The sequence below is a fragment of the Micropterus salmoides genome, unplaced genomic scaffold (genome assembly GCF_014851395.1).
Source record: "Micropterus salmoides isolate LMB-PRFRI ecotype aquatic unplaced genomic scaffold, ASM1485139v1 Ms_hic_scaffold_11, whole genome shotgun sequence".
Lineage (NCBI taxonomy): Eukaryota > Metazoa > Chordata > Actinopteri > Centrarchiformes > Centrarchidae > Micropterus > Micropterus salmoides.
This window is the reverse complement of record NW_024040152.1, coordinates 12074398-12086921: the sequence shown is the minus strand read 5'-3', so window position 1 is coordinate 12086921 and position 12524 is coordinate 12074398. Positions and strand designations below refer to the sequence as shown.

General features: G+C 44.4%; 1 protein-coding gene across 1 annotated transcript in view; it reads right to left on the bottom strand.

Moving 5' to 3' along the window:
* The window catches only part of LOC119897312 (forkhead box protein O3-like), a 30569-nt gene extending 18348 nt beyond the window's left edge, over positions 1 to 12221 (bottom strand). The window contains exon 1 of the mRNA XM_038710925.1: positions 10777 to 12221. Within this exon, the coding sequence (XP_038566853.1) occupies positions 10777 to 11265 (489 nt within the window). The 5' untranslated portion in view covers positions 11266 to 12221. The remainder of the gene's footprint in view (positions 1 to 10776) is intronic.
* Between the last annotated feature and the right edge of the window lie 303 nt (positions 12222 to 12524).

Sequence of the window (12524 nt, the reverse complement as noted above, 5' to 3'; positions counted from 1 at the left end):
GTGTATATGTGTGTGTGTTCCCGAAATACCACCCCTCCCCCACCCACCACGCCATTTACCCATTTTGTACTAATTGAGGGATCTTTTTTCGGAAGCTGTTATTGCACACATTTAATTATTTATTTTGACGGGAAGCAATCTGGTGGCTAGTGAAGAGATTGTGAACGTGTGTGTGTGTGTGTGTGTGTGTGTGTGTGTAAGGGGGGGGGCGGACGGAACAAGACTAGGTCAGTGTAGCTTTTTGGGTAAATGTGTGTGAGGGCAGAGCTACAGCAAGCTAACCGTACTGTATATCTGTGAGGCTTTGCATGTATGAACAGTATATAAGAAATTTACCGTACGTGGATGTGTGCACGTATGTGCATGTGTGTTGCATCTCAGAGTGCATGGCTTTCTGAGTGCAATGGGAGTGCACTAATGGACGCACACTTGAGCTGAAGTGTGCAGAGTGTAGCTGAAGTGCAGCCAAGTCTGGCTTCCAGTCTTGCTTGGAAGCCCCTATAATCTACTCTCTACTATTCTAGCTCTCTTTTCTCTCCCTCACTTTCCTCACTTCCCTCTCCTTGTCTTTCTTCTCCTCATCCCTCTATCAATTTAATATTTTCATCCCCTCTTCACTGCCTGAGCCAGCCGCCCCCGTCTCCCCACTGTCTCCCTATTAAATCTCTTTATCCTGGTTCTGAGAATGCAGACACACAGATCAGCATCGTCACCGGCTGGCCATGGACTTTCCTTTCTACGTGGTTCCCCCCTCCCTGCTGTGCAGTGAAGAGAATGAAATAAGGGAAGACGACATGTAACCACCAGTAGTCTTGACCTTTATCAAGCTGCAGCGCCTGAGGCAGGTTGAATGAGACATTAAGAAAATGACTGAGCATTATTAACCCCTACTTTCGTACACACACACACACACACACACACACACACACACACGTGGTGCACTGGTCTGAACAATGGCTTTTATGCTTATTTCAATGGCCTGCACTTTTCTGACAGTTTAGGATAAACTAAAGTCAAATGATCAAACTGGGAATAACACTTATGCATTCTGTGTCACATCACTTTAGAAAGAAAAGAATGGCAAGACCGGCTCGGTCTGCCAGCTCAGATTGTTTAACTGTGATTGATCCGTTGTTGAGCTCCAGCTTCCCAGCACTCCTGTGAATGCCAAGTCCTGTTGAGAATTGATGCTTCGTTATAAGCCAACCGCGCAAGTTCTTCAAATGATGCATCAGCCTCTGAGAGAAAGCTGAACCTGTGAGGACCAGATGTTAACCCTGATGGCTGCAGTCCCAGCCAAGCTGTACTTCTAATGATAGATCATTTCCCTGTCGCTCTCTTCTTCTTCTGCCATTCCCTTTTTTAGTCTGAGTGTGTGACTGGCGCATGTGCATGTGTGGCCATCCTTCCACTCCAGTCAATCAATGAGCAGAGACAATTCCCCGAGTGACATTTACAGAGAAGAAAGAGAGCCATTTATCACTTTAGTTTTGGGATAATAAAAGAATGACTGAATGAGCCAGTGTTTGTGTGCGTTTGTGTGCGTGCGTGCGTGTGTGCGTGCGTGCGTGCGTGTGTGTGTGTGGCAGAGAACAGGCGAGAGAGAGAGAGAGCTAAAGATGAAAAGGGGATTTCAAAAGCACATGAAAGGAGCAGGAGAAATGAGCGAGGGAAGAGGGAAATTTGTGATAAAAAGGCTACTTTGTGGGGAGGACAGAGAGTGTGAAATAGAACAAGTGAGGAGAGAAGAGAAGGCCGTGAGTGACTGAAAAAAAAAAAGCCTGGGGTCCGGAAAGAAAAAAGGCAGAGAGACAGAGGAGGGGATAGAAAAAGGCTCTCGGCAATAGGAGAAAACGAAGGAGAAAGGGGAAGAGGAGACAGAGGAGACAGAGCGAGGCAGACGTGCTGGGTTCATTCAGGGCTATGAGCAGACTCGGAGTTCAGACCTCACACGGTCAGCATACTAAACACCAGACCCAGTGTCCTGACCCAGATTCATGCCACTGACATACAAATCCAATTGGGGAGGGAATAATTTCACCCCCCCCCCCCCCGCCTGACCATGCTTCCAACTCAACACAAAACACACACACACACACACACACACACACACACACACACCTTCCCCCTCAATCCCAGCTGGTCTCACAGTCAACTCATAACCCGACAACCTCGCCCCAATCCTGTAACCTCCCCACACATATGCTGGCTCCCACACAGATTTGCTCACACATGGGTAGTTTTACACATACAAATGTACACGCCCAGGCAGAACCACACATGTAAAGTGATCTTTTTCCAAGGTCAGTTTTCCTCTTTTTCAGCACAGGCAAGCAGACATCACAGCTCAGCAGGGTGCTGCGCTGGTTCCTGACCAGCCTCTACCTGAGGTGACCTCCAGAGCGCCATCCATCAGCCACAGGCGCCCAGCCGCAGCACATCCACCAGCCATTAGCATAACAAGCATCTTTCTTGAACATAACTCTTGCTAATCCTCCTCTCCCCTCCTTTTTTTCTATCCACCTGCTCCGATCTGTCAACGTTAACTACATTTCCCTTTGTGAGGCGGCTCCCTCCATCACTTGCAGGGGCCGCCAAGCTCAGGTAAACTGATCGACGGCCCTTATACGCTCTCCTTTCCCCTCCCACAATGTTTGGCTCCTGACAAGGGGCTTGATGGACAGGCAGAGAGGAGCGAGCGACCCGGCACATGGCTGCCAGGAAGGGTCCGGAGATGGAGCGTTGTGAAATATACCGTTTAGCTCAGCATATATCATCTCTTTCTCAGGGACAGACATGGCAATATGCATGCAAGTAAACACACACATTTACACACATGCACATGGACACGGCCATCAATCCCTTGCATACAGGAAGAGATATCCGACGAAGAGAAAAATTGAATTAGGAAATATGGGCACCCTGATTTGTGGGAAGCGAGTTTTGTGGCTGGAAGAGAAATACAGCTTGGAGCGCACTTCATCTTATAGTGAAATCAAAAGGAAGAAGCATCTGTGTTGTTTATCTAAAGCCCCCATCTAGTTACAATGACTTGATTTGAAATATTCATATACATGTATGACAAGATCAGGCCCCTTATGTTGCTCTTTCGGCAGGGCTTCACTGAATGGACTGAATGGAAACCCATCAGTCAGTGTAAATTATGAAGACAAGATGCATTACATAAGCCTATAGATGGGCATGAAGAGGAGTATTATTGCAGTCTGATATCAATCCTGACAACATACGTTCTACAGTCATCAGTATGATAACGTGCTATTGGCTATTTCAAGGATAAGCCTGCCATCATAATATTTCACAAAGCATATAACCAAACAAAACACTTTAGGCTTTGTGTAGTGTGAAGGCATTATATGGATTTATGGAGCTGAAATATAGAAATGATAGTTCAATCACAATTAACTGTAAATCATATAACCTACAAGAGCAGCAACTAATGATTAACTAATGAATATTTTTATTTTCCTTATCGATTAGATTAGATTACTACTAATCAATGAATTGTTTAGTCTACAAAATGTCAGAAAACTGTAAAGAATGCAGGATAATGTTTTGTTTTGTCTAACCACCAGTCCAAAATCTAAAAATATTTCACTTGTAATGATATAAAACCAAGAAAAATAGCAAAACTTCACATCTAAGAGGCTGGAAACAGCAAATGGTTTGGTATTTGTCATGATTATGAAAATGTTCAGCTGATCGAGTAATCGCCCTGTTGTTTCAGCTCTACAACCTACCACATCATCCTGCAGACTGCGTCTTTGTTGGCCAGTATAACAAAACATTACATAGCGATACCCAAACAGTGCATGCTCTGTATGTAATCAGAAATATATGAGGCACATCTTTAAGTACAAATAAATAACATATTCATAGTGTGTTACGGCTATTAAGGTGTACACTAATATGGAGTAGGCTAGCCTGAGGCCATCTTGCTGTGATAGAGGTGAGTACCGGAGACGGAACAGAACAGAGTGGAGCAGAGCAGGCCCTGTAGTGGTAGAGAAAAAGACAGAGAAAGTCGACCCAGCGTGACTACCGCCTGCCTGAGTGGAGCAGCCTGCCTGCAATTAAGGTGGAATCAGGGAGAAATCTGCGCTGCCTTGATAATGAGCCTCGTCTGAATTATTAACGAGAGCTGTTCCCCCGGGACCTGAGCTCCCACTGAGCCCATCAACCCCCCCTATCCAACACACCCACATGCACACACAGACATACACTGATGCAGGGAAAAGGGAGAGAAATACACTCCTAAACATAAACACACACACACACACACAATCACACATTATGTACATTGACACAGATGAGCAACAAGCATGCTGCTACACACGGAGACCAAAATTTCTAGCACCACGAAGGTCAACACATTTGAATCACACGCTGAAGTGAATATCCAAAGCCATTTACCACATTTGTAATACAAACAACGTTTCAATGGGACAAAATAACTCCATCCGCTGCCATCATATTGAAACTGACAGACTTTATTCTGCAGTAGAATAAGCTACTTCAACATAACACTTAACTGAATTTGAAAATATCTCACATATTAGGAAAAAAAACACTTTTCATGTGTGAATCCTGTCCACTCAGCTTACTCTGCTGATCAAGCATGTGTAATAACAATGGCCGTGTTCCTAACCATATTACATTGGGAAACAGCATACCGAGGCATTTCATTCCTGAGCCAGCTATTAGATGATGAGTCATTTATTGCCTATTAGTCATTTTGGAAAGTATTTATGGTCATGAATGAAAAATGCTTTATTCTAACAAGTGTATTCTGAGAGTAATATTTCTATTACCTCAGCTGACAAAGATCTGTAAACCCTCCCTCTATTCTTGTTCAGTAAACCTAGCAGAATATAAGCAATAAATGGAGTTTTTATTGGTAAGACTACACGTCACAGGGATACTGGTATCAACTGTATGTGGCTGGAGGGTAATTGAGCAGGAAGTGACTTTATCTCCAATTTTATTGAAATGTGGGTATTGTGGCTGTATGCCTAGAGCCCACTGTATGTCCAGCAGCATTAACATGGCATATTATGTACACACCCTTAAACAGAAAAAGACCACTTTCTGTTCCCACCCCAATTTCATAGCCTATTCCCTAAAAATAAAAAAAGATTTGTTATAATCTCCCAGGACTGGTTTAACACTGAAGGCTGCCGCCCCCCTCACTCCCTCCCGTCAAACCTCCATGACATCAAACTTACATAGCCTCAGAGAGAAACACAAACCACATTCTGTCCCTGCAGCTGTAAAAGGTTTTGCCAAGAAATCCGCGGGCGCTCACCAAACAGGGCCACGCCTTCCATATGAGCCAATCGCCGCGAGTCAGACAGGTTTCAAAACAAATCAGACAGCAAAACAGCACCACAGAAAGTGGAATCCACTCTTGGTCAGCCCCCTCCTCTTCCAAAAATGATTTACCCCACCCAAGAACAGAGTGTTCCTCCATGGGTGGTTTGAGGAGGCACAAGTGTGTTGTGTGTTTCGTGCAAATGTGTTGCCGCATGAGCCAGAAGGACTAGTGGAAACCATCACTGTAAATAGTGCAATGGGAAAAGAATGACAATGTCTCAGTGCTTCACTATGCTTTTTTTAGTTTAGAGGGAAAATGAACTGAAAGAAGTATTTAATATTCTGAGAAATGTCACCAAACGGGTGTAAAAAATAAACTAAAAGTGCAGAGGAATGGGTAATAAGCTTGGTAAGAAATGCTTCAACTGCTGAAGTTCGGTTCAGCTGAGAAGAACATCCAAATTAGTTCAGCCCTGTCGAATTGGAAACTTGACGGTCTCGTCTCCTTGTATTCTGCTCCAAAAGACCCAGTAGCTGAGAAGAGTCGAGCTGGAGAAAATCCAGAATTGTTATCCTATTATCTCTGAGATAATGTGAGATATGAGATTTCTCTTAAGATAAGAGGAGGCACGCTGCTTAAGGCAGTCTGCATCGTTGGCAGGAGACAACTAAAGCTCAAAATCCTGACGCCACAGCTCCCTTGAGAAAGACTCCTCACCTCAATTGGCCCTCGTGCCAGAAACCACTAAGACAGAAAAAATGTAGAGAATGTCTAATAGATGGATGGAACGAAACAGAAAGGCAGTGAGATTAAAGAGGCGATAACATGGGTGTCTGCTAGATGGAGTGATAAAAAGAGAGCGAAGTAATATCAAAGGCAAACTTGTATTGTTTTTCATATTACTGTCTACTGATTGCTGTCTCACATATTTGAATGCATGCCCATGCTTTGGTAATTTGCATGTACATTAATCATTTTCAGTGAGAAATGAACTGCCATGGCTGCAGGGGGAAAGGCAATGAGAACGGGCTTCTTGGCATCAGATACCCGACTCAACCTGAATATACTGCCTGAACCCAACCTGGCTCCGGCTGCAGGAGCCAAGGGGAGATGTAAGGTGCTCATAATCCTACACCATAAATCTGTCCAGCATGCATCATATGCTCTCATTTTCTGAATGCGTAAGTGTGTGTGTGTGTGTGTGTGTGTGTGTGTGTGCACTCTCAAATTACTCTGCTCCCCTGAGCCAAGACGGAGGATAAAATATGAATCAGCTGAAGTCTAGGATAGTTTCCAGTTCTCTAGACTCCCCAACCCTCATCAAGCGACACAAGCATGCATTTCTACACACACACACAACTCTGCACACTCCGAAAGTTTCAAGTCTCTCCACTTCATGCTAAGCTTCTGTCAAACACACTCTCTGCTGCACACTTGACACTCATATCCCTCATATTTGACAAGTGTTTCTCTACTGCAGCTGCTGGAGCCCGTGCATAGTGACAGGACTACGAGAGCCTGTCTGTCTCTTTACCTATAAATCAATTAGATAAAGTGATATGATCCAGCACTGTTATAAATACTACTGCCTGTGGAGACAGGGGTTATGTGCCTTTGCAGAAGATAAGACTATACATATACCCAGAGAGACATCTCCTCTTCATTTCCTCACGTGCAGTTTGTCTTTCCTTTTCCCTGCTCTACAGTCGCTGTCAAATCCTTTTTTTTTGGGAGCTCCATCTTTCTGGTCTGTCTGATTTTTGTCAATAAAGGAAGCCACATGACCCTTTGCCCTGCTGGCCCTGCAAAGACCTCTACCTAAAAACATTTTATAAATAACTGTCTAGTCTCTTTGGATTAAAGTGTCTGAGTGACTGCCTGGCACCCTTGCCAACCTGCTGCACAATCCGCTGGCATCTGACTGCTATAAGTGCTGGTAAAAGCCCTGCACCATAAACACAGACAGGGAAAACTATGTGTTGTACATTAAAGAAACAGACAAATTCTTCACAGATGCATTGTTATTGCAATTGCATACACCCAAAATATAATGTATACGATACAATGTAATGATATCTTAGAGGCATGCATCAAACATTTCTATTTAATACACCAAAAGCTTAGTGTTTTATGGATTTTTGTATCCCGTAACAACCCATGCTGACATATACAATAAAGTAAACCCCTGCAGCGTAACAATGGCATTATCCAACCCCCTTGAAGTTAATGAACTTCTGGGCGCCTACAAGGCAATCCCCTCACCAAGTTCCCTTTAAACCCCACCATTATAGGCATTATGAAGTCAAGAACGAGGCTACGCACCATTCTCTACAATGACATGCTGTCAGACCAATCAGTGGGCCCAAACACACACGGCTATAGAAGCAGACAGCCCCTCCCCCTGCACTAGCCCCCACAAAGACACACACAGCACTACCAAACCAAATGCTTTGTTGCAATTGACATGTGCTCCTCCCACGCACAAATGCAGTATGCATCCACCCATGGATGCTTATACTCATTTATAATTAGCTATAAAGACATAAAACACAACCATATATACATGGCCTCAGAGTCAATTGCTAACTTTAGTTCAGACTCTAATTTCTATGTTGGATCAGCTTAATTACAGAACAATGGAAAATACAGGTCAGTGAAGTTGCCTGTAATCCATAGTGCAGTAGTGACCAGCACCCTAGTGGTAAGCGTAATCGGGTTCAAACGTACACAATTCTACGTAATGTCTCTTCGGTAAGGAGGTGATTAGAAAGCCATGACCTAAGAATACTGCATCCTTCCTAGAAGTCAGAAGCCATTAGGTATTTATAGGAGCTTAATGGTGCTGTCTAGGTGTACTGGCTGTCTAGTATCCATCATCAAGCTGCCATGACATCCTTCCCAATATCAGTCATGGCAGCATAATTTACAACACACAACCTGCTTTGGAAGATTATTTTCCTAGAACCGCCATATATCTGGAGCTTGCGGGGTTCCTTTACTTTTACTTGGTCGTCCACCACCACTCTCAACCCCAACCCCCACCCACCCACCTACCTCCTACCCAAACAGCAAAGCTATACCACTTAATTTCATTTCATTTCATCAGCAGCTTACCAACAATTCTTTTATCTTTTTATTTCTCCCTTTCCTGTCACAACAGAAAAAAAGCAGGCTGTTTGGCATCAAATGCTTTGCTCGTGTGTAATATTTTTGATTGAGATGAAAATGTAGTGGATAGTACAAGTAGTGTTTTCCAACTTGCAAATGCTTCTGTCAAATATAATTGCCTGATATGATAGTAAAATTACATGTATGAGAGTGCACCTGTTTTGTGTGGGGGGAAGAAGCATGATTTCAGGTCCTATGGACTCAATCTGAAGATGCGACTTCCTATTAACCTTGTCAAACTTGGTTTTACATACAACCTTGCTGTTAATCTCTCATAAAACAGATAATGGTTTATGTTCCCCACCTTTTTTATTCCATAACTACCTTAATGGAATAATTAGCATGTACATTTCTTGTCAAGCAGTGAAAAGATTTATGGCCTTTCTGTCACATTCTCAGCAAAGAAATATTCTACAGGGCGTCATTATGTATTCAAAATGCTGCAAATTCAAATGGAATTCTCATTTGACGAGCCAAATTCACTTAAAAGTTGAACACATTGCCTGCAAGAGCCCATGTACGCAGTTACATCAGAAATTAGGGTATTACTGCGCACACATGTATTCTGCTAAGTGACAATATTTCCATCTGCTGTTTGTTTGTTTCCTGCAAGTAAGCCACACATGTGACTCCTACGTGACCGTTCTGTATCTGACCAAAACCAGGTCAGCCCTGTTACTTATGTTATGGCTGCCTGCTTTAAACGACTTACCTAATGCCCCATCATTACCTGGAATGGGCCCCTTGTCTCGCCTGTGGCCTGAAATAGCCCAGGACCTCAGACTGCCACTGTCAACCCCCCCCCTAATTTGCAGTTTCACAAATAGCAGACTGGGAATTTGGCGCTAAAGATAAATAGGCCCTGTGGTTGAAGACTCTTCATGCAAGTGCAGGGGTAATGAAACTAAGTCTACCTGGAGACACACCTTAGCAGGGTTCCGTTTAATGGGACAGGCTTAAGGTGTCAGTCAGGTGCTTGTGATTAAAGCTGAGGCCTTAAGGCTGAGGAGACTCAACTCAAGCGGTGAGTTTATGTTATGCAACAGCAATGCAACAAGTTTTAACGTCCATTTCCTCAGAAAGACAGAAATATGAGAGCATGTTGTGGACATGTGCCATGATTTTGGTCTTTGATTGTATCTGATGATATGAATGACACGCTGAGATAGTTCTGGAGGAGTAGAAATCATGTGATGCTGCCAACTCAATAATTCTTCCTGTAAGTAGCCTATTTAATGGGATACATTTAGCAATAAGCATTAGCAGACTATTCAGTAATGGGTTTATGCTGGAAAAGAGGTATGGCTGGCCAATGTGAATTCATCTACAAATCTCATTTAGTGGGTTTCCTTTAGTACAAACCAGATAAACAGGCCCAGGTATAACATGATGAACAGTTTAGAGCAACATTATGACAACTGACAATGCATCCACAAAGAGCTATCTATCATACTGTACGGGTTCTTAATGTCTCACACAATGCAATGCAAACTTAACATCTATTGTCTCAAGGTGTCAGCCCATCAAAGGTGCACCATCGGGACAAGCATTTCTGCCCTGTTAATCTCCCTGCCCCTTCTCCCTGTCCTCGGATGGCCATAATGAATAGAAACAAGATGAGGCTGGGAGCAGAGGCTGATAACATGGGCAGATGTCCAGGAGGTTACTCTAGGCTCTCAGCCAGACAAGCAGCTGTGGTGGACTGTGGTCAGCTGTGAACACCCCTCTGAATATTTACATTGTGGACAGCTGACCTGTGATCTCTTACAATTGTCTCTCTGTGGATTTGTAGATGTGGGTAAAACTGATGAGTAGAAGAAGAGTCTGTGCTGCCTATTTGCATTAAATTCAATGGCTCTTCTATTTAACGGACATATTTATTCGCAGCAGATATGGGAATAAATCATTAACCACTGTGGTTCTGCTCCTAGTGAAAGGATTTCATGCACTACTACGGACGCTGTTGCCCATGCACCATGAGCTCCTCTCTGCAAGCTGGGATGAGCATTGCCTTGTTACACACACAGCAAGAGACTCCACTCTAGTCTATTACATTCTGCCGTCAATGATCTATTAGAATGACTGACGGCAGTAATGAACTAAGACAAGATAACGCATGGCACCATTCATGCGTAACCGACACGGAATCCCACGGTGACATGTGTGTGGCACGAGGGGTGAAAAAAATCATAATGGCTTAGTGACTAAGAATAATACTCTATATTCTCACTTGACACTGATTAACACCTCAACAAATCGTGTGTCTTATTCCTTACCTTCCAGCCCGCTGAGCTATTACTGTCGCCCTTATCCTTGAAATAGGGCACATAACGGACCATCCAGTCGTATATCTGTGACAGCGTGAGTCTCTTTTCTGGGGTGCTCTCAATTGCGCGGGTAATGAGATCCGCGTAGGACTGGTTCCCCCACGCGTTCCGCCGCGAGGATTTGGCTTTGCGCAGCGGTCCGGTCACATCGAGCGCCGCGCCAGCCAGGCATGGGTGCGTCGCGCCTGTGGGTGCCGGGGCGCCGGCTGGATGCTTCAGCTCTCCCGGCGTTCCGCCCACGAGCCCCGCTCTGCAAGCCGGGACGTCCTCTGGTTCCACCTTGATGTTGGCCAGTGGAAGACCCCCGCTGACCTCGTGTCCACCGGGGAAATCCTCCGGGCAAGGCAGCGGCCAGGTGCATGAGCGAGGCCGGCTTTGCGGCTCGAAATCCGAATCAACCTGATGAGCGTCTAATTCGTCGTCCTCCATCATCAACATTGACCCTTCAGTTGAAAATGGAATAAATCAAACGAAGAGCAAGGGAGGGAAATACCTCCACGATCCCCGTATCCCAGTGTCTTGAATGAAATTCACGTTGAAATTCGCCCTGTAATTCTGCTATTAAGCGTACAGTTTGAATCAATAAGAGGCAATCCAGCTGAGTAGAAGGATCATGATGAATATACAAGCAAAATCACAGCCTCGCGTGTAGAGATAAGAGAAGTAATAAAAGTAATAATAATTTGTCGTCCATTTTACCAGGAGTAAAATATCAAACGCTGATTAAAATGCTTCTTATTCAACAGTCCACATCACCTCAAGTCAGTCAATCTCAAACGCGTGTCAGAGCCAGTCATGGGGGCTTTTCAATCCAGTTGCAGCAACAGATGATATTTCAGATAAGGAGCATATTTGCAAAGCAGTCGTCGATAAATCCTCCAGAAGACAACAGGAAGAATGGAGAAAGAGGGGAGAAATCACCAGGGCTGCGTAGAGACCATCCACTGAGGCGATAATGCGTGATTACCGTGAATTATTAAATCTTCCAGTCTGCACGGATTAAGCTGGCAGCGGCACATTCAAGTCCATTCAGCCTGAACAGCACCCAACTGTCTGCAATTATAATGAAGAGGCGTGCGCATGTGACGAATCGATAAATTCCCCGTCTGAAAAATCTAAAGAAAAGAAAAAAAAATAGTCCAGCAATCAAATGTTGTATCCACTTGACAGGTTGATAAAATTGGCTTTTATCACTCCTCCTCTTGCTCTCCTCTTTCCCCCTTGCCTTTTCTCACTCTCTCAGATCCCACACATGTTCTCATTTGCTTACAACTCGTTCCGTCGATGTGAACCGAGGATGACGCGCCGGCGCTGTAGTGGAGATGCTGCCAATTGGAGTGCGCTCACGAAATCAATACTCCGAACATGACTACAACGAAATCCCGAACTCTCTCTCCTTCTTTCTCTCGCCTGCTCTCTTTGCCATTTCTCATATGAACGGAGGGAGCAAAACCCAAATTCTTATTCAAAACTCTGCATAATGATCTTTCTGGCGGAGCGTCACACGGCGCTTTGTGTGCCAGCCTCTACGTCCAGCCGTAATAAAACAAGACCATCTAAAAACTACCCATGGGGAAATTCCTGCTCGACAAGGGGTTTTGTCTTAAAAATACAGTGTTTGATCGGTCTTGTGCGTAACAAACTGTGGCGTGCAACGTGTGCAGTGTCCAAATGCTCTCCTGGGAGAACTCACGGCG